The 22,297-nt window shown below is 46.0% G+C and overlaps 1 protein-coding gene across 1 annotated transcript in view; it reads right to left on the bottom strand.

Annotated features, from left to right (window-relative positions):
• Nucleotides 1-22,297, bottom strand: part of PARD6G (par-6 family cell polarity regulator gamma) — a 77,048-nt gene that overhangs the window by 25,794 nt on the left and 28,957 nt on the right. The window contains 1 exon segment of the mRNA NM_001098100.1: nt 11,330-11,552. Within this exon segment, the coding sequence (NP_001091569.1) occupies nt 11,330-11,552 (223 nt within the window).

Below are 22,297 nucleotides of genomic sequence, written 5' to 3'. Positions count from 1 at the left end.
ATGCAGGAGTGAGCAGCTCCAGTGCCAACCGTCAGTATCGCCCTCATGTCCGCCTGCACCTGTTAAATGCTACAAGATAGCTCGGGTTTATGAGACCCCGGGTGCAGGTGGAGTCTAACAGAGACGAGGCTCCGGGCTGAATCACTTTCCCACCGGAGAGGGTGGAAAGTACAGAGAAAAGGGCAAAAACAGGAAGACAGATCACTATGCAAGAGGAAATCCAAATCTTGCTTACGTCTCTGGAAAAGAGAAAAGTTCACGATGGAAATGTTAATCTCTGGACTCCAAACCAGCACAGGTAAACCATTCCCATGATAAACACCTTGCGCTGAGGTCCCACTGAAGTTGCTGCTGCTGCTAATGCTGCTAAGTCGCTTCAGTCGTGTCCGATTCTGTGTGACCCCATAGACAGCAGCCCACCAGGCTCCCCTGTCCCTGGGATTCTCCAGGCAAGAACACTGGAGTGGGTTGCCATTTCCTTCTCCAATGCATGAAAGTGAAAAGTGAAAGTGAAGTCGCTCAGTCGTGCCCGACTCTTCGCGACCCCATGGACTGTAGCCTACCAGGCTCCTCCGTCTATGGGATTTTCCAGGCAAGAGTACTGGAGTGGGGTGCCATCGCCTTCTCCGCCCACTGAAGTTGACTGTATTCTAAATAAGGGCTCTCCTGGTGACAGGAAGACAACATGGTCGTGAGGTGGGGGCCCACCTCGGTTCCAGCTCCCAAGGCTGGGGCTTCCTCTGACTGCCGACAGTCACATGTCACACCCATCACAGTGAAATGCCTGGATGTCACCCCGTACATCCTTTGTTGAAAGGTGCCAGATCAGCCCTCACCAGCGGCTATTATAAATAGATTCCAAACAATTTCAGTTGAGAATTATGTTTGGAAGCTTTGACCTTTTCTGAAGCTTCAGTTTCATCATACACAGAATGAGAACAATCATATAGCCTGGTTTGTTGTGAGAGTCACATGATAGCTGGAAAGTCCTTGGTCAACCTCAAACTGTTAAATGAGCATTTGTTATGAGAGTAGAAGGGATAGGTGCATTCTGGCGCCATGAACACGAGGCGCTGGAGGAGCAGCTCTGACCTTCACCCGGGGGTCCTGGCTGCAACTGGGACAAGCTGCTCACAAGCCCCTCACCTCCCTGGGGTGCTGATGCCAGTGGTCTCCGGACCACATGGGAGTCACTTCTAAGGGCTCCCTGAGTGGGCAGGTAACAGCGATGGATCTTAGGCAGGAATGGATGCTAAAGGGAAACAAGCAGGCTGCGATGGAGCTGGCCAATGACACAAACATACAGAAGGCACAGTGTGAGATGCCCACGAGACACGCCTTGATGCACCATAATACGAATGTGACGAGGATCCCCGAGGTTGCTGCGGGGCTGGGCAGCGTGTCGGGGCCAGTCCTGCCTCTAAGCTGTGGAACCAGGAGGGAGTGATGGGCAAGGAGCCAGCCTGGCCCAGTGCAGCCAGAGAGAAAGAGGATGGGGCAAGACAGGCAGAAGGCTGAGAAACAGTCTGCGGTGCGGGGAGCCAGGCCAGAGTTTGGGAAGGAAGGAGAAGGAGAAGGAAAAGGTAAACAGGAGCAAGTAAGCATCTCCAGAGCTGAGAGCTCAGGCCTGGAGGAAGGCGGCACAGGAAGGCTTCATCCCAGGCTTGGGGCCACTCTTTGAAAGCAGGGCTTCCTTCCCTCGGCTGCTGCCTGTTCACAGCGGTTCCCTCCTCCTCACTGGTGAGCCCCACTGAGGCTGCATCACCGTGGATGGGTGGGCTGAAGACACACCCTCTGGATTTCCACCTGCCTCCGGTCTCCACAGCTGTCCTCTGCCATGAGAAGCCCTTTAAACAGAAATGGCCTGTCGCAAGAACACCCTTAGTGTCTCTGTGCGGGGTGATTTCATGGGAGCTGCTCCGGGGCGCAGCCTTCTCCCTGGGGGCGCCTATGGAGCCCCCACCAAGTGCAGCTTCTCCTCCAGCTGTCTTCATTCTCGTCCCGAAAGATTTCCCTCCAAATGCAGTGGCATTTAATTGGATTCAAAGCGATTACTAACAGGAATGAAAACAGCTTCCTCAGCTCACTGACCGTGAGAACACAGGCAGGTGTAGACTAGATGGGTAAGAAAGAAGATTTAAGTTTCCAGTGTCCTGGAGCTTTTTTCCAGGAAAAATGCATCAAATAGAAAATGCTTAAGATCTTTAAACATTTAAGATGAATACTCATCAACTATTTCTCACCTAAACAAAAGATGTTTTAGCCAGCCACTGTTTTTTTTTTCCTGCTCTGGGTCTTCGCTGTTTTGCTTGGCTTTTTTCTTGTTGTGTCAAGCAGAGGCTATGCTTCGTTTCGGTGCAGGGACTTCTCACTGGGATGGCTTCTCTTGTTGTGGAGCACAGGCTCTAGGTGCGTGGGCACAGTACTTGCAGTATGTGAGTTCTAGGGAGCTTGTGCTTCAGTAGTTGTGGCTCTTGGGCTTAGCTGCTCCATGGCATGTGGGATCTTCCTGGACCAGGGATCAAGCCCACGTCTCCTGTGTTGGCAGGCAGATTCTTATCCACTGCACTACCAGGGAAATCCCTGTTTTAACCAGCCACTTTATAAACAAGGACACTCCACCAGTTCACAGAGCATCTGCTTAAACCTCCCCGTGGTCCTGCATCAGCTTTGGCACAACCTGCACAGTCTGTGGGACCCGGCCCCTCTCTGGAGCTGCAGTGGCCCCACGACCTGCCCCCCAAAGGACAAACAGGACCAACCTGCTCGCCGCAGCGCTAGAGACTCGGCAAGTCCAGAAAGGAACGGCCATATTCGCCGGCCTGAATGCTAGGTGGGCCCTGGGGCTCTGCCTCCGTGGGAGGTACCCCAGCACCAGGCACACAGGGGAGGCTGGCAGTGCAGTCACAGAGTCTATAGGCAGGGTGGTTTCAGAAGGCCAAAGAATCTCTCCCTTCTAAAAATGGGCAATGGCACATAACCCTAACCCACTCTGGAAACAGAAACACAGCCCTGTTATGTTACCAGAGGAGTCTGCTGCTTTGTGTTTAGACAGATTTTTACAAACAGAAATCCTACTCACACTGGCAGCTTGACAACCAGGATTATCAGCTCAAACATGAAAAGAAAGCCCCAACCGTGCTTCTGTTTTGGGGCCTTATTTCCCGTCAGACTGGAAATCCTTGAGCTCATGCTCACTGAAGAACCAGCTTAAATACACGTGTTAATTGTCGCAAATGACCCACTCGGACCAGACAGGAAAACAACACCGTGACCACATTCAGCCCCACGACCCTCCGGCCCCTGTGGAAGCACGCTGCTTCAGCAGGTACCGGCCCCCTGCACCGCCTCTCCCCTGGAGCCCTGTCCTGAAGGTCCCCCGGGGAGACCTGGCTGGGAGGGGCTCCCTGAACTCGGGGTGTGGTCAGCCTGGACTCTCGGAGTCCCCCGTGGCCCCAGGTGGTGCTGTCTTAGCCGAGGGCAGCCCCTCACCCCACAGCGCTGCTAGATCCTTGCTGGCCTCACTGCAGCCTTCAGGAGGGTCAATTCAAAGCTCACGAGTTTTCATGCCACATAAGAACAGTCTTCAAAGGTGTGTTTTAAAAGACCCAATTCAAATGTCATTTTAATGCCCTGCTAAAGAGAGGCCCACTGGCATAAATACACTTTAGTTAAAAATATGCCTTTTAATCCAGCAAGAACCTGCATAATAATAAATAAATACCAATTTAATTAATACCAATTAATCCTGAATCTGACATGTATATAAAAGGTACAACACAGTTTACTATAGTGAAAAATGGGAACAGTGTAAATTAATATGGGATTAGTCAGAGTTTGTTACATTCATACAATTGCTATGTCTGTTAAAAAGATGGTAAATACTATATAATCTACAAGGAGTCAAAAATGTGATGCTAGACTAAAATAATCTCTGTAGTATGTGCATTATGACCCTGTTTATATAAAACTGTATCCAACGAGTTGTATCTACACCAAGGGGTCTGGAGGCGCCTCACCAAACTACTGACAGTGGTCGTCTCAGGCTGGTGGAGTTATTTCCATGTTGTTTGAATTTTCTTTTACAAATATGTTATAAGTAGTAGAAAAAATTTAAACGTTTCTTTTTAAATTAATTAATTTTTGGTTGACCTGGGCCTTTGTTGCTGTGCAAGGGCTTTCTCTAGTTGCAGCGAGCTCGGGCTACTCTTCGCTGCTGCACAGACTTCTCATTATGGTGGCGTCTCTTGCGGAGCACAGGCTTGAGGTGCTCGGACTTCGGGAGTCGCAGCCCAGGGGCTCAGAAGCTGGGGCTCGCAGGCTCGAGGGCACAGGCTCAGAAGCTGTGTCACACGGGCTTTAGTTGCCTGGGCGTCTGGGATCTTCCTGAACCAGGTATTGAACCTGAGTCCCCTACGTTGGCAGGTGGATTCTTATACTGGACCACCAGGGACGTCCCAGAAAAAAGCAAAACAAAACGTTTTTTAAAACAAATGTTTTACAGAGGATTTAATGACCTAGGATATGTTTGTGATGTGTAAAGATTTTTAAAAGAATCCAAATTATTAATATACTATGGGCTTAAAAGCATTGAAAAGTATATATGACTAGCAAGTAAATAAGAAAGGAGCAGATTCCAATTCCATCTGTGTAAACGCTCACTGTTTATACACAAGGTATCTGTGGGGCTTAGCCAGCTGTGTCTCCCCTCCCTCCCAAAGGCCCAACTGGAGGAGAGGCTGCAGTGACACGGATGGAGGGAGTGCGTCCAGGAGATGGGGCGGCCCTGGCTGTCTGACAGCGCCTCCAGAGTGGCCAGCCTCCCCAGGACAAGCCCTGGACTCTTCTGGACGGTGCGTGGCTTGGGCTCTGTTTGCTTTTTAATGAGCTGCGTCAGCACATTCTCTCCCACATCCACTCCCACTCCAGGGTGAACACGGGGTTCAGGCGTTTTGTTTTCTGCATGTTCCCGTGGTAGAGCAGTGGGAGAATTTTTGTCCTGTTTTATAATTAGAAAATAAAAGGAAATTCTCCAAACATGTAAACGTCCAGAAATCACTGACAAAAAAGTAAATGTGTCTTGTGAAACATCTCCCATAGAAGAGGGTGTTTACCTGCAGGTTCTATGCCTGTTCCGAAAAGTGTGGGCACAGAGAGGAAGTGAATTCAGTGAAATTACATCTTTACCCTGCCCTCAACACACAGCCTCAAAACCTTAGGCAGTGTCTTAGGAAACAGAATAAAATGAGGAAAAAAATACAGAAATTCAGTTGTGGGAACTTAAAAGATTACACCCACTGAATGCTTTATGCTCAGCAGTGAACCCCTAACTCCAAAACCAAACACACCTCCTGCTACTTAATGCAGAATCCAAGAAAAGCATTTATAAAGCAGAAATTATAGATTCTGCCAGTATCTGTAACCAAATTTGCAACCAACTTATTTTGAAGAACACCCCTTAATTACTTTTTCTGGCAACTCACTTAAGTGACATCACAAGCAAATACCCTTACCTCCCTCCCCTACCCCCAATCATGCAGTTTCTGATAACCAAAAAAGTTTTAAAATGTATCTTCCTCATTCTAGGAACCCAAAAGAATGCCAGAATGCCAAGAACAGTTAACAGACACATGCAAATGACCCATATTTATGTTTATTTTAAAAGTAAATAGTTGCTGAGAGTCCTCTAATTATGCTGGCAATCTTTTGGTATACTTAAGTCATCAAGCCTCCCCTGGCACTGTGGGAGGCCCCTTACCCCAGGGGCAGAGAGCCACTGAGATTCCATTAGGGCCCCTCCTCTGGTCGTGGTCTGGGGCCTGAAGGGTACAGGCCCATCTCATAGATGATAAGAACACAGGGGTCGATAGTACTGGGAGGTTTTATTTTGTGGGTAAGTGGTGACAAGTGAGTATCTGTACTTCCTGTTTATTCTGCTGAAAATAGAGACACTCCCAGTGCCTTTGCTCGTCTCCTCCTGCATTCCCTCCGCCTTGGGCCAGTCTCCCGCTGTTCTCACAGGCCCGGGGAGGACAGGAGTGTGTGTGTGTGGGGGGGCGGGGGGGGGAGGCGGGGTGGGGGGGAGGCGAGGGTGGGGTGGAGTGTGCCGGGAGGGAGCAGATTTTGACCAGATTTGGATTCCTCCACTGTGAGTACTTAATTCTGGGGACTGCTGTTCTTCTTAAGTGGGCAAAGCATTAAAGTGAAAGGTACAGTGACATCTCTTACCCTTCCAAGGGGAAAACCTGCACAGCTTGTAACAGTAGACAGCCCTGGGCGGAGGAGGGATAGTGGAGTATGTGCAGAAGGACAGGAACCTGCAGATGTGAAGGCTATGGGCGTGGGTTTGATCCCTGGTCAGTGAGCTAGATCCCAGGGGCCACAAATAAGAGTTCCCACGCTGCAACTAAAAGTCCCGCATGTCACAACTGAGATGCGGCACAGACAAAGGTACATTTATATCTTAGAAAAGACACATGCCACTGAGTAAAAGACAACCCTCAGAACAGGAAGACATATTTGCAAATAATGTGTCTGAATGAGGGATTAATATCCAGATAAATAGAGAACCAAAACTCCACAACCGGAAACAAACCACCCAGTGCAAAATGAGCAAAAGACTTGAATAGATATCTCTCCAAAGAAGGCATATGAATGATGATTAAGCAAGTGAAGAGATGCTCAACATCACTAATAATGGGAAACACTAATCAAAACTACAGTGAGCTACCAGCTCATATCCATCAGGATGGCTATTACCCCCAAACCAGAAAACAGGTGTTGGTGTGCGTGTGGAGAAACCGGAACCCCTACCCCCTGTTGGTGGGAATGTAAAATGGAACAGCCTCTGTGAAAAACAGTATGGGGCTTCCTCAAAAAAATAAAAAATACAGTTACCATTCCACTTCTAGGTTCATACTTGGGAATTGAAAGCAGGGTCTCGAAGAGCTTTTTGTCTCTCATGTTCACAGCAGCATTATTCACAATAGCTTAACGTGGAAGAAACCCACGTGTTCATCAATGGATGAGTGGAAAAGCAAAATGTGGTAGCCATAGAATGTACTATTATTCAGCCTTAAAGGAACAGTAAATTGTGACATAGGTTACAGCATGGATGAAGCTTGGAGGACATTTTGCTCAGTCACTGAAATAAGCCAGTACAAAAGGACAAATACTGTCTAATATCACTTATATGAGGTACTCAGAGTTGTCAAAATCATAGAGGCAAAAAGTGGTGGTTGCCAGGTTTGAGGGAGGGGAGATGGGGAGTCAGTGTTTAATAGGTAGAGTGATTCAGTCTTATGAGAAGAAGTTACTGGGGCGGATGGTGGTGGGTGCTGCACAACAGCAGGAGCATATTTAATTAGCCAGTGAGCTGAACACTTACATGGTCCCAACACGAAACTATTCTTTTTATAATTGTGTTTGTTTATCTGGCTGTGCTGAGTCTCCATGGCTGTGCTGGCTTTTCTCTAGTTATGGAGATGGAGGGCTACTCGCTCGTTGTGGTGCACAGACTTCTCATCGTGGTGGCTTCTCTGGTCGTGGCCCCCAGGTTCTAGGCACAGGCTCAGTAGTTACGGCACCTGGACTTGGGGACTCCGTGGCATGTGGGATCTTCCCGGATCCGGGATCCAACCTGTGTCTCCTGCATTGGCAGGTGGATTCTTTACCACTGAGTCAACAGGGAAGCCCCTACACTGCTAAATTTTATATGTATTTGAATACATTAAAGAAAAAAAGAAAAATGTGGAAAATGTGGCACTAAATAGACCGTGGAAAGCACACAGTTCACAGTGTGAGCTGAAACAGGCAGGCAGAGCAGCGCCTACTCTGCCTCGGTGGGAACGTGCGTTGGTAACCTGTGCGCGTCTGCAGACAGCCGTGAAAGTGCTGCTACAGATAAACTGGTCACAAACAGAACCCGGTGGATTGTGTGTGGAGCCGTACAACACAGGCCGGTTTCATCCACGAGGCCTTGCTTCCCAGCTGTACTGCAGGCTGGACCCCAGCGCTTCACTCCTTCTTATGGCTGAATAAAACCTTGGTGGGCAGATACACCGCATTTCGTTTATCTGTTCATCCACCATCAATGTACAGAAATTTATGAAGTAGATGACAGAGCTGGTGTGGTTACAGTAAAATCACAGAAATAGCATTTCTGTGACCCAAAGCTCAGAGCCCATGCTGTGGGAAAGGACGTGGGGTTGGAGAGTTCCCTCCAGGACTCTCAGGCCCGTCCATTCCCAGGAAGGACAGCCCCGTCACAGGGCTGGTGGGCCTTTCCTGAGCACGGCGGGCATCAGGGTGGTGCTTCCCGCCTGCCGTCCGGAGAAGCGCAGCTGCCCCTGCCTCTCCCGGCAACAGCGATAGTATCGAGGGGCCAGGCTTCCTACACAGCGGGAACATTCTTCTCTTGAAGCCTGACAACAACCCGAGGTGGGCTCCCCCATAGAACCGGTGAGAACGGTAGGCTCAGGGGCCACCAGGCCGTGATAGACTAGTGCTGGGGGGAGGGGGGAGCAGGGGGGAGAGCCCCCTGCAGTCAGGGTCCCTGAGAGAGTGCTGGGGGGCCGGGGTGAGCGCCCCCTGCAGTCAGGGTCCCTGAGAGAGTGCTGGGGGGCCGGGGTGAGCGCCCCCTGCAGTCAGGGTCCCTGAGAGAGTGCTGGGGGGCCGGGGTGAGCGCCCCCTGCAGTCAGGGTCCCTGAGAGAGTGCTGGGGGGCCGGGGTGAGCGCCCCCTGCAGTCAGGGTCCCTGAGAGAGTGCTGGGGGGCCGGGGTGAGCGCCCCCTGCAGTCAGGGGCCCTGAGAGAGTGCTGGGGGGCAGGGCAGGGGTAAGCACCCTCTGATATCAGGGTCCCTGAGAGAGTGCTGGGGGGGGGCGGGGGTGAGCACCCTCTGATATCAGGGTCCCTGAGAAAGTGCTGGGGGGGCGGGGGTGAGCATCCCTGATATCAGGGTTTCTGAGAGAGTGCTGGGGGGGGGGGCGGGGGTGAATGCCCCATGAAGTCAGGGTCCCTGAGAGAGTGCTGGGGGGTCGGGGGTGAGCACCCCTGATATCAGGGTCTCTGAGAGAGTGCTGCGGGGGGCGGGGGTGAGCACCCCTGATATCAGGGTCTCTGAGAGAGTGCTGGGGGGGCGGGGGTGAGCACCCCTTGCAGTCAGGGTCCCTGAGAGAGTGCTGGGGGGCGGGGGTGAGCGCCCCCTGCTGTCAGGGTCCCTGAGAGAGTGCTGGGGAGGGGGTCGGGGGTGAGCACCCCTGATATCAGGGTCTCTGAGAGAGTGCTTGGGGGGCGGGAGTGAGCGCCCCTGCAGTCAGGGTTCCTGAGAGTGCTGGGGGCGGGGCGGGAGTGAGCACCCCCTGAAGTCAGGGTCCCTGAGAGAGTGCTGGGGGTCGGGGGTGAGCGCCCCCTGCGGTCACGGAACAGAAAGGCAGCGGCTGGAGGCGAAGCCCCAGCGCTGGAAATGCTTACAAAAAGGTTAGAGCCCTGAGGCAGCTGGTTAATCTTCGGGCCACTTCTGTGAGGCCAGGGAAAAAGCAAAAAGCACAAAGGACAGGACGCGGGGCCTGAGGCCGCACGCCTGAGCAGCAGAGCCATGTGTGCGGCCCCGCGGGCAGCGTCCCGCCTCCCCTGGTCTGCCAACGGCACAGGTGTGTCACGAGGGCGCCAGTGGTACCTCCCACCCCACTGCATGTGCCAGCGGCACAGAGACCCGTTTCTCACACACGCGCACGGCTTCACACCCACGCCTCACTTTCTGTACCTCGGGAGGTGACGCCAACAACCTGGGATGGCCGGCAGAGCTGTGGACGTGGGATCTGGACAACACACCAGCCCTGGGAGCAACTGATGACACAACACGGAGAAGCCAGAATAAAGAGACGAGAGGATGGCGGGGATGCAGGCTAGTGGAGATCAGGCCTGGCTGAGAGGGTCGAAGGAGAACAGGCACCCAGACGTGAGGGGCAGTTGGTGCAGGTGTAGCCACACAGGAGGGGCCGTGGAGGGCCCGAAGCCCCGGCGACTGCACCGGAGCGCCCGCGCCCGCCCCACCCCAGTCACCGTGAGGAAGTGGCAGCTGTGTTGACTTTTCGGGACCAGCAGCAGGACACACTGGCTCAGCCAGGGCCGCAGATGCAGCGCTTCTGATCTGGTGCCAGAGAACCAGATCGAGGTGAGGTCAGCGGCCCCCCTGCGGGCCCTCCTCCACGTCCCCTCCAACACCGCACACAGGAGGCCCTGGCCGATGCTCAGCGCGCTCTGCATGTGTGGCCCCCTCGCCACAGGACAACTGGTGGCGAGCGATGTAAGAACACCGTCAGTCAAGCAAGGACTCAAGTGGAGGAGAGAGAACCAGGTCCCCGGCCCCATGCCAGCAGCTCTGGGCTCCGCGTCTGGGCCTTCCGCCCGCACACTGCTGCTGCTTCCGGTGGGAAGAGCCCACAGCCCCAGGGACTAAGGCCAGTCTCCCTCCTCCCCAGACGGCAGAGTCCGCAGCAGAGAACACTGTGAGAGGTGCCCCCGCCCACCACACTGCTCCCCCAGGGCGGCGCAGAGGCCCCTCAGGGAAGGAGGGACAGTCACCCCACGGGAATTGGAAAGAGCCCTTTCCCCACGCCAGGCCTCCCCTGCTAGTGTCCTTCTCTCCAGGACGGTATTTAGAATTGTTAAGGTTCTCCCAAGTCCAGAGACAAGAAAACAAGTCTAATGTGCAGCTTTGAGGAGTAAATCCACCGGAATGCCCCCACCTCAGTCATTAACCTGTGTTAGCGATTTATTTTCACATAAAGTTATACTGCTGTTACAGGCCTTCAGAGCTAAAAACCAACCAAAGTTATAATCTAAAGTTTACATTTTTTCCCAACCCTAAAAAGACAGTGGAAAACATATACTAACAACCTTTACTTTAATTCTTGGGTTACTGGCTAATGACTCCGGTTAAAATACTGAAAATATCAATGTCATTTTCTCTCAGTATTTAAAAATCATGAGTCAACACAATTTCAGGTGGAAAATGCAGTTTAAATATTATTAAGAATGTTTTCTAAGAAATTAATGTTGACCAAACAGATCTTAATTTCTTTAGTCTCTCATCAAAGGCTAGAAAACAGAGTAAGTGGGATGGGTGGAGGGGATATATATATATAATTTGTGTTGTTGTACGGCAGGAACCACACAGCATTGTAAAGCAATTTTCCTCCAATTAAAAAATAAATAAAAAAAAAGAAATCAGAATAACATGGTTCTGAAATGACAGACGAAACTGGAAGGTGTATTTATTTTTTAAATGAGCGCCAAGCAGGAGCATGGGCTCAGTCTCTTGAGTACCTCGTTTCTGGATGAAAACCCTGAGCAGGGGGTTTGCGCTGGAGACGGCCTTGCAGAAGTTGTCATCGTTGTTGATGGGCAGCAGGTCGCCATGCACGTCTGCATAGCCAATGGTCACCTCGGTGTTGGCGATGTGGTGGGTGTGCACGACGAGCTTGTAGAAGTCTTCGAACCTCCCAGGCTTCTGGCGGTCCAGAGAGAACCTTCGGAACTCGGCTCCAAACTAGGAGGAAACAGATAGTGGGCGTGTGAACAGCAGGGACCGGCATCGGAGAAGAGGCGTCATGACCGGGCCTCCCGGAGGCCTGGACATGGCTGCATCAGCACCCCAGTCCTCGTGGAGCTTCGAGAGAAGGGAGACGGCAGTGTGGGGGAACAGTTCATGCGCATGGACCCCTGTCCTGCGGACCCCAGGAGAGGTGCGCAGCTCAGGCTGTAGGGTGGGGGCCCCTCCCTCACTGGGGACCCTGGAGCATCCCCAGGCTGGGCCACACTGTCTGCACAGCCCCCGACAGCCATCAGACACTCAGAGGCGTGAGTGAAGCAAAGGCCAGCTGCAACTTCTGAACTCTCCCCTAAGGGGAATGGGAAGTCCTGGGCAGTTTTAATATTAAGGAAGGAAATGACTGGATATGATTTGCATTTTAAAAACACCAAATGGCTGCACTTCAAAAGGATCAGAAGTGGCAGCAAAACTGAAAGAAGAAAAGAACCTGGTGAAAACCAAGCTTCACAAACCTCTGGGAGGCAGGAGCATGGGTTCTGGCTAAAAAGACAGAGCAGGTCCCTTTAAAAAAGATGCAGCTCGGCCCTGCTCTGGGAAACAGCCGGGCCCACCTCTTTCCTGTCAGCCCCTGGCTCTGGCTCAAATGCCCACAGCGTTGCCTGCAGACCTCCAGGCCACCTGCTAGGCGTACCCTAGGTCACCTCCCGCAGGCTGACCTGTCCAGCGATCTAAGGACACCGCCTGTTTGTTTGGCCTGAGGCCGCTGGATTAGGACACGCTGTTGTTCCTCACTTGGCAAAAGGGAACTTTATTCATCAGGCAGGACAGACTTTGTGCTCTTCTATATAACTGAAAACTAATTACATTGGTTCCAAAAAACACAAAAATGAAATGTCTAATGTTTACATAAAACTAACAGTTACATCACCTAGACATGTCAACTACAAGGGCAATGCAACTCAAACCATGCAGGTGTGAGTGGCTCTAAAATTTGGGGAGGCATCAGTCATGGAGGACCTCCGAGTTCTGGAACTGGCTAATTTGGAATGCAGCCCAAGAATGTGCATTTTTCACAAGTTCCCAGGAGAAGCTGATGCTGCTGGTCTGGGAATCACGCAGATAAAACCACTGACTTAAAGGGAATATCACCAGACCTCAACTTACACAGATCTCTGAGAAACAGTCTCAGATCCCATTTCCCTTTTAAAAAGCAAAGGAAAACACTATTCTTCATTGCCCCTGGAATAAAAAACTTCAAGTTTGGGAAAAGCCACCTTCAGTGGCTAATTAAAGTAAAGCCTGCTCCACACTCTAAGGTCCAGAGGCGCGCTCTCCTCCATCCCCTTGCCCTCTCCCCGTTACTTCTCAATATTTTCTCCAAGCACGCTCACATGAGCAGGCTGCCAGGCTGCCAGGGAGCAAGGCACACCCCCTCTTACACACAGGGAGACATCCTAGGCTGGCAAAACTTTTCAAGACACGAGATCAAGCAGACAACACAAGTTTAATGTGATTTCTTTCATAATCAGTTATCCAGTCACGTCATGATGTTTATTTCAATAACAGTCACCCATCATCTTTCCTGTTTGATATTTCACATATGCTAATTTCCAGAGCAATTAGTTTTTATCAACACTTGCCTCATTTTCACTAAACTAAAACTCTGCTCCCATCAAGCAGTAACTACCATTTCCTGGCTCCCTGACCCTGCAACCACCACTGTGCTTTTGCTTTTTCTCTCTCTCTACATATGTATAGATTTCTCTCTCTCTCTATATATATATATGTATATGCATATAATTCATTATCAGATACATGATTTGTAAACCTCTCCTCCCATTCTGTCTTTTACTCTGTGGTGCTGGGAGGGAAAGATAAACTTTTGATACAGTTGTGTAACTTACTTCCTAACCTAGGCCAGGCACAGTAATGCAAGTTTTTCTTAAAACTTTCCTTGAAATTGGTAGCTGTTTTACAGGTTGATTATGGAATAATGTAACAGACGAAGGGGTGAAGCTCAGCGGCTACCCTTTCATGAGTCCTGCTGTGGAGACACTGTCCACAGTGAGATACTGAATACGTTAGGATGTGAGTCTCCAGTGAATTTCAATTTTTGGTTCAGTATTCCATAGGGATCCCTCTCCCCTAATGCTGTGGTCTTCACATGTGACATATCCCATCAAGAATTTTGGAAAAACCTACTAGTATAAAAGGGATAATACACCTTTAAGTTGTAAATTTTTCATAATAAAAATAAATAGTTGCAAAGGATATAATTTCCAGCTGTGCTGTGCTTAGTCCTCGGTCGTGTCTGACTCGTTATGACCCCATGGACTGTAGCCCGCCATGCTTCTCTGTCCAAGGGATTCTCCAGGCAAGAATACTGGACTGAGTTGCCATGCCCTCCTCCAGGGGACCTTCGTAACCCAGGGATAGAACTCAGGTCTCCCGCATTGCAGGTGGATTCTTTACTGTTTGAGCCACGAGGGAAGCCCTAATTTCCAGCAAGCTGTAAATATTTTATTTAAAAATAAATATTTTATCATATGATCTTTTAAATATAGTCAATGAAATCTAAATGCCATAGTCATTTGATACTACCATCATGCATTTTAAAATAGAATGAACGAGCTCTTTTATAACAATCAAAAAATCCAACAAGGTTGTTTCTCTTTGATCTCTGGTTTCCATTGCACTGCCCCAGAAGAATTTAATCCTGATATATATATATATTTTTTTTCCTCAGTTCATATAATTCATTGCAGTTAGCACACAGTTTAAAAATTCACCAACACACAAATAGTACAAAACTAAACAGCATTATAAATTATTCCCCCCTCAGGAAAATAAAACATACTATGATTGTCAAAGCTAGATGTCAGTCTAAGTTTTAGAACAAAGGAAGAATGTGAAACTAATAAAAGGAAAAAGCAATCACTTACAATGACCACAAAAAGAAAATCCAAAAGAAAGTCCGTTTTCTCACAGACATTGATTGTCTTCTCTAAATTAATAAAAATTATCTTAACATAAACTGTACTTTAAAAAAAAGTAGAAACTCTTCAAGTAACTAAAGATAATGCTCCAAGGCCATTTTCACAGCTTTTTTTTGTTTGTTTGCTTTAAATGCCTTTACAGCCAAAGTAACACACATTTGACCAAATATGTCCAAAGCAACACACAATGGAGTTTTCCATTCAGTATTTTAAGCACAAAAATAGGCTATGTTTACAGTAGTTAAGGCGATCAAATTTTAAACAAAAGCAATTAAAAAAAAAAGGGAAAAACAGTAAACATTTTCCATGCTACTCCCATAGACCTTATTTGTAAGTGCTAATCCTGATATTTTATCCTAATAATTTATGCTTGGTTACCCTATCACTCTCCTCTACAACAAAATTAGATAAATTGAAGTTAAACATTACCCTTGAGGCTAAGTGTCTCTTTGTGAAAATATTTCAAAGTTGTTTCTATTGGGAATAGAGTTTTAGTTTTGAAAAATGGAAAGTGTTCTGGAGTAGATGCACTACAATGTGAATGTAACTAACACTACTAAACTGTACACGGGCTTCCCTGTGGCTCAGCTGGTAAAGAATCTGCCCGCAACGTGGGAGACCTGGGTTCTATCCTTGGGTGGGGAAGATACCCTGGAGAAGGGAAAGGCTACCCACTCCAGTAGTCTTGCCTGGAGAATTCCATGGACAGAGGGGCTTGGCCAACTACAGTCCATGGGGTTGCAGAGAGTCGACGTGATTGAGTGACTTTCACTTCACTTCACTTCAAACTATATGCTACAAAGTGGCTGAGATAGTAAATTTTATGCATGTGTATTTTATCACATTTATAAATCAAGTAATGTAAAAAAACAGATTTTTACAGTAAAAAAATTTCTAGATTGAGTCTTTGCAATTATTAAATCAAATTGGAACATAGTTATAAGATTTGACAAATGATTATTAGCCTTCCAAAGTAAACATTTAAAAAGTCTTTAGTTTAATGAGAAGTATCGATTGCTGAACGTGGCCCGGCTAGCACTGATTCTTCTGGGGCTTCTTGTTGTCATGGTGTTGGTACTGAGAGGCCTTTCATGTGACAGGAGGAGACAGCAGTGAGAGCTCTGAAGGCACAAAGATGCTCAGCCTGTGAGTCTCACCAAGTCTTATGCCAGAAATATCCATAGAGCAGCCTATGATTAGAATTATTTCAAACAGTCCATTAGACGACAATTCAATTAGGACCACATTCAAGTTTGCTGAAAACAGATTTGGAAAATATGTGACTTGGAAGATTTATTGCCCAGTCATTAAAGCCATTCACTTTTTCAATTTCTGGTAATTATACCAAGAATTATATGGCAATGAATTGTGCCGGTTAATTCCTTCATTTAGAGGAAACTTGTCTGATCTGATCTAACGGGAAAGTAAAAATAGAAAATTAAAAAATAAAATGGTTTTGTCATATTGAAGTTGGACCCTTCCCTAACACCATTATAAAAAATTAACTCAAAATGGATCCATGGCCTAAATATAACACATACAACTATAAAATTCTTGGGCAAAAACATAGGGCGAAAGTTTCAGGACACCGGGTTTGGTGATGATTTCTTGATATGACACAAAATGCACAGGTAACAAAATAAAAAACACACTAGAATTCTTAAAAACTTAATTTTATTCATCAGAGGACAATATCCACAGAGTAAAAAGGCTTTGAAAAGTGGTGAGCACAGTCCTACCTTTATTTCAGCAGAATCCTAAGAAGGTCAAGTCCCTTACATAAAATGCTGCAATATTTGAATGTAACCTACACACACTCCACACGCCCATACTTTAAATCAACTCCAGTTCAGTTCAGTTCAGTCATTTAGTTGTGTCCGACTCTTTGCAACCCCACGGACTGCAGCACACCCGGCCTCCCAGCGTTTCTGATGATGTACGCTGCATATAAGTTAAATAAGCAGGGTGATAATATACAGCCTTGATGTACTCCTTTCCCAATTTGGAACCAGTCTGTTGTTCCATGTCCAGTTCTAATTGTTGCTTCCTGACACGACTGAGCGACTGAACTGAACTGACCTGACCTGCATACAGATTTCTCAGGAGGCAGGTTAGGTGGTCTGGTATTCCCATCTCTTTCAGAATTTTCCACAGTTTGTTGTGATCCACAAGTCAAAGGCTTTGGCATAGTCAATAAAGCAGAAATAGATGTTTTTCTGGAACTCTCTTGCTTTTTTGATGATCCAATGGATGTTGGGAATTTGATCTCTGGTTCCTCTGCCTTTTCTAAAACCAGTTTAAACACCTGGAAGTTCACAGTTCACATACTGTTGAAGCCTGGTTTGGAGAATTTTGAGCATTACTTTACTAGTGTGTGAATGAGTGCAATTGTGCAGTAGTTTGAGCATTCTTTGGCATTGCCTTTCTTTGGGATTGGAATGAAAACACCTTTCCCAGGGCTGTGGCCACTGCTGAGTTTTTCAAATTTGCAGGCATATTGAGTGCAGCACTTTCACAGCATCATCTTTTAGGATTTGAAATACCTCAGCTGGAATTCCATCACCTCCACTAGCTTTGTGTATTTTGTTCTGTGTATTTAACACAATTTTTCAAAAAGATCTAGGGTTCCTCATCAAACGGGGTAATTCTAGATATGAGTCAAGAAATTTGTATGAGCCTATGAATCTCATCCTTCTAAGAGGCAAGGAATTATCAAAGACTATTAGGGTCATATCCAAAGGACTCAGGAACTAGTTTGAATAATCTCCCAACAGTGGATCATTTGTGTGTTTATCATTGATAAGGATGATAATTTCTGGAAGTTTCCTAGGAACCAACCTACTTTTTTTTTTTTTTAAGTTATGGCTGTGCTGGGTCTTTGTTACTGTGCAGGCTTTCTCTAGTTGCTGTGAGTGAGGGTTACTCTGTGTTGTGGTGTGTGGGCTTCTCATTGCTTCTCTTGTTGAGAGTATGTGTTCAGTAGTCGTGGTCTACAGGCTCAATTGCTCTGTGGCATGTGGAGTCTTTCTGGACCAGGGATTAAACCCATGTGCCCTGCACTGGCAGATAGATTCTTATCCACTGTACCACCAGGGAAGTCCCAACCTACTATTTTGAAAATAAGTAAATAAAAAGAAAGAATCAAGCATTAATATTTACTGAATTTTACAGCTGACCATACCTGTTATTTCTACAATGCTGCTGCTGTTGCTGCTAAATTGCTTCAGTCGTGTCTGACTCTGTGTGACCCCATAGACGACCTCCTACTAGGCTCCTCTGTCTCTGGGATTCTCCAGGCAAGAACACTGGAGTGGGTTGCCATTTCCTTCTTCAATGCATGAAAGTGAAAAGTCAAAGTGAAGTCGCTCAGTCATGTCCGACTCTTAGTGACCTCATGGACTGCAGCCTACCAGGCTCCTCTGTCCATGGGATTTTCCAGGCAAGAGTACTGGAGTGGGGTGCCATTGCCTTCTCCGTATTCCTACAATAGAATAGTAAAGTGGCAGGGGAGGGTGGAGTTCACTTCTTTAAAATTTTTAGTTATCTCAAATGAAATAAGGAAGTCAGTAAGCAAAAATGAATCAGTCTTTAAATGAAACTCATTTTTATTTCCTTTAAAATATTAAGTAATAAAATGACCATTATAATTTCAAAACAAAGATTTATCTATCTATATCTATCTTATCTATTTTGACACCTTTTCCTTCAGGAAGAAGGGATAGTTCTGACAAGTACTTGTTGAATGAATAATACCTAGAACTCAATTGCTACAAACATAATATGCTATTGAGTAAACTATGTTTCCGATAAAGTTCTTTTTCACTGAGAAGCCTTTCCTTGGCCAAGAAGCAAAGAGGCAAAAAGAGTGGTAGAAACCCAATAAAGCTAAGAACTTGGGAAACACAAGTTATTTGTTGTCCTAAAAGTTAACCTTGAAGTACTTCTAAAACAGTGGAGTAATGATCAGCAAAAATCTGCTCCTCCATAAAAGCAATGAGAGCACTGGCAAAGAGAGTAAAAAAATCCAACTTTTTGAGAATTCTGGAAATTAATCAAAGGTTTGCAAGCAACAATGCAAGGTGTGTTTATTCCAGAAAAGCAGCTGAATCTCAGAGTGGCAAGCTTTATGGTGTTTTAACTTCCTGTCCTCTGTTCCTCAGCTTTGGAAACCAGCAGCCTAATAGTTTTACAGGGGGCAGAACTGGTTTGGAGCTCACCTTAGAGCCCCATATGCACAGAGCTGTCATCATTAAACCTGTTTCACAGGTCCCTAGAAAAGCCCTGTTCACAGGGTTTGTCTTTATTTGACTTGAGTCAGAACTCACTTGTTGGGAAAAGCCCTTTCCTCAGGACATTTGTTAAGAACAATCAGCAGCAATTGTTTAATGAATAAAGATCATATGGTACAAGTTTCATTTTTAAATGGAATTTTTACAATGTGATGGAAATTATCTTTTTTTTTAAAAAAATCATTATTTATTTGGCTATGTTGGGTCTTAGTTGTAGCATGCTCAGTCTTTGTTGCCGCATGTGGGATCTTGTTCCTGACCAGGGATTGAACCCAGGCCCCCTGCATTGAGAGCTCTGAGTCTTATCCACTGGACCACCAGGGAAATCCCCAGAAATTATCTTTTGTAACTACATTTATTAGGGACTTCCCTGGTGACTCAGATGGTAAAGTGTCTGCCTACAATGCAGGAGACCTGGGTTCAATCCCTGGGTCAGGAAGATCTCCTGGAGAAGGAAAGGGCAACCCACTCCAGTATTCTTGCCTGGAAAATCCCATGGACGGAGGAGCCTGGTAGGCTACAGTCCCTGGGGTAATAAACTACATTTATTACAAGAAAACTTAGACGTAAACTTCAAAATACATTGGCTTCCCTGATAGGTCAGTTGGTAAAGAATCCGCCTGGAATGCAGGAAACCCCAGTTCAATTCCTGGGTCAGGAAGATTCCCTGGAGAAGCAGTAGGCTACTCACTCCAGTATTCTTGGGCTTCCCTTGTGGCTCAGCTGGTAAAGAATATGCCTGCAATGCAGGAGACCTGGGTTCAATCCCTGGAGAAGGAAAAGGCTACCTACTCCAGTATTCTGGTCTGGAGAATTCCATGGACTACAGTCCATGGGGTCACAAAGAATCGGACATGACTGAGCAAATTTCACTTCACTTCACTATACAGGTAATTCTCAAAATTCTTTTCAGGGGGTTGTAATGTATGAAGATTACTGCATAGGGCATAGGAATTGCCACAAAATTACCCGAGTTAAGGTACCAGCTAGGACAAAGACAATAAAAAGGAATGCTGGTGATTCTCACCTCTTAGGATGACTACTATCAAAAAACAGAAAACAAGTGTTGGGGAGGATATGGGGAAATGGGAACCTTAGAGCACTGTTGTTAGGGATGTAAACTGATACATCCACTATAGAAAACAGTAGGGAGGTTCCTCAAAAAATTCCCCAACCAGGGATCAAACCCATGCCTCCTACAGTGGAAGCGTATAGCCCTAATGACTAGACTGCAGCGAACTCCTGGAAGTTATTGTTTAATGGGTATGCATGCATGCATGCTAAGTTGCTTCAGTCCTGACTCTTTGTGACTCTATGGACTGTAGCCTGCGAGGGATTCTCCAGGCAAGAATACTGGAGTGGGTTGCCATGCCCTTCTCTAGGGGATCTTCTTGACCCAGGGATCTAACCCGTGTCTCCTGAGGCTCCTGCACTGGCAGACAGATTCTTTACCCCTAGTGCCACCTGGGAAGCCCATAACGAGTATATAGTTTGAGTTTAACAAGATGAAAAGTTATGAGTATAATAGTGTGATGACTGTACAACAATGTGAATGCATTAATACTATTAAACTGTACCCCTAAAATGGCTAAGATGGTAAATTTTACTACAATAGAAAAATAGAGGAACATTTTTGAAATGCTGGGGAATGAGTTGTCCGAAGAAGGCTTTGATAAGCTCTGATATATTCCTGGAAATATATAAGCGCACATACATGTGCAGGACTGTGGGCATGGTCAGGAAAGACCTGAGAATGCTGTAATCTCTCATAGCTGGCTGACTGTGAGATTCTGTGCAATCAGGAATTGAAGGCTAAAGCAAAGCTGTAAACTGCTGGAGTGCTGAAGATGTACCCTAGTACATACATATAAACCAAAGGACAGGAGACTTATTGGTTCAAATCATTTAAAGATATCTATGTCCAATCATCAGATGACCATTTAAGCTAAATGAGCAGAGCTTCAGTGGTCACATATGAGGAAAAATACACTTTACAGCATTAACCCAGGAGAGTTATTGAACAAACAGTAGGAGCAACCACAAACCTTTGAGGGAACAGTCTGACTTTCAGAGTTATCATATCATATCTGACTTTCAGAGTTACCATATCATATTATTTAAAATATTTAGTTTTCAACAAAATTATAAGATATACAAAGAAATAGTGAAAAAAGCCTAAACAGAGTTAAACACTCAGTGCAAACTGTCCTTGAGCTGGCCCAGAAGTTGCACATACTAGACAAAGATTTTTAGATAAACTATTATAAATACTTACAGATAACTGAAGGATACCGTATACAAAGAACTAAATGAAACCATAAAATGATGTCTCACCAATAGAGAATAATAGAGATGAAAATCTTTTGTTTGAAAAGAAACAAATAGAAATTCTAGAGTTGAAAATTATAACTGAAATGAAAAATTCCCTAATCTCAACAGTAGATTAGACATGGCAGAGAAAGAATCAGCAAACTTGAAGATAGGTCAATTGAGAGTATCCAGTCTAAGAAGCAGAAAAGAAAAAGAAATGAAGGAAAATGAACAGTCTTAGAGATGTACTATCTGTGCCATACTATCAGGCATACCAAAGAACACATCTGGAAGTCCTAGAGGAGAGTGAGAGAAATAAAGGCTAAAGGATATTTGAAGAGACACTGGTCAAAAACTTCCCAGATCTGATGAAAAAGTTTAATTTACATATCTCAAAGTTCAACAAATTATAAGTAGGATAAACTCAGGCCCACATTTAGATGAATTATAGTCAAACTACCAAAATCCAAAGTCAAAGAGAAAATCTTGAAAGCAGCAAGAGAATAACAATTTGTTGTGTACAAATGATCCTCAATAAATAAAATAAATAAATAAATAAAAACAATTGTCTTCTTATCAGAAACCACAGAGGCTAAAATGCTGCAGAATGACATGTTCCAAGTTGTGGGTGGAAAAAAAAAATCAACCAAGAATTCTATATCCAGCAAAACTATCCTTCAAAATGAAGGCAAAATGAGAGATTCCCAAATAAACAAAAGCTAGGCAAATCTGTCACATGGAACATTCTCCAAGATAGATCCTATTTTAGACCCTAAAACAAGCCTTAATAAATTTGCAAGGACTGAAATAATAAAAAATATGTATAATTCCAACCACAATGGAATGAAATTAGAAATCAACAATGGAGGAAATTGGGGAAATTCATAAATATGAGGAAATTAAACGACACACTCAATAAATAACCAATGGGTTAAAGAATAAATCACAATAGATTAGCAAACACAGAGAGATTAAAGAAAATGAAAACACACCATACAAAAATTTATGTGTCTTGGCTAACACAGTGCTTAGAGGAGATTCACAGCTATAAATAGCCATAGTGAAAGAAAAAAAAAAGATCTCAAAACAATAACCTAAACTACCACCATTCAGTTCAGTTGCTCAATCTGTCCAGCTTTTTGCAACC

The sequence above is a fragment of the Bos taurus genome, chromosome 24 (assembly GCF_002263795.3).
Source record: "Bos taurus isolate L1 Dominette 01449 registration number 42190680 breed Hereford chromosome 24, ARS-UCD2.0, whole genome shotgun sequence".
NCBI classification, from domain to species: Eukaryota; Metazoa; Chordata; class Mammalia; order Artiodactyla; family Bovidae; genus Bos; species Bos taurus.
The sequence above is the reverse complement of the archived record's forward strand: the minus strand, read 5'-3'. Positions and strand labels throughout refer to the sequence as shown.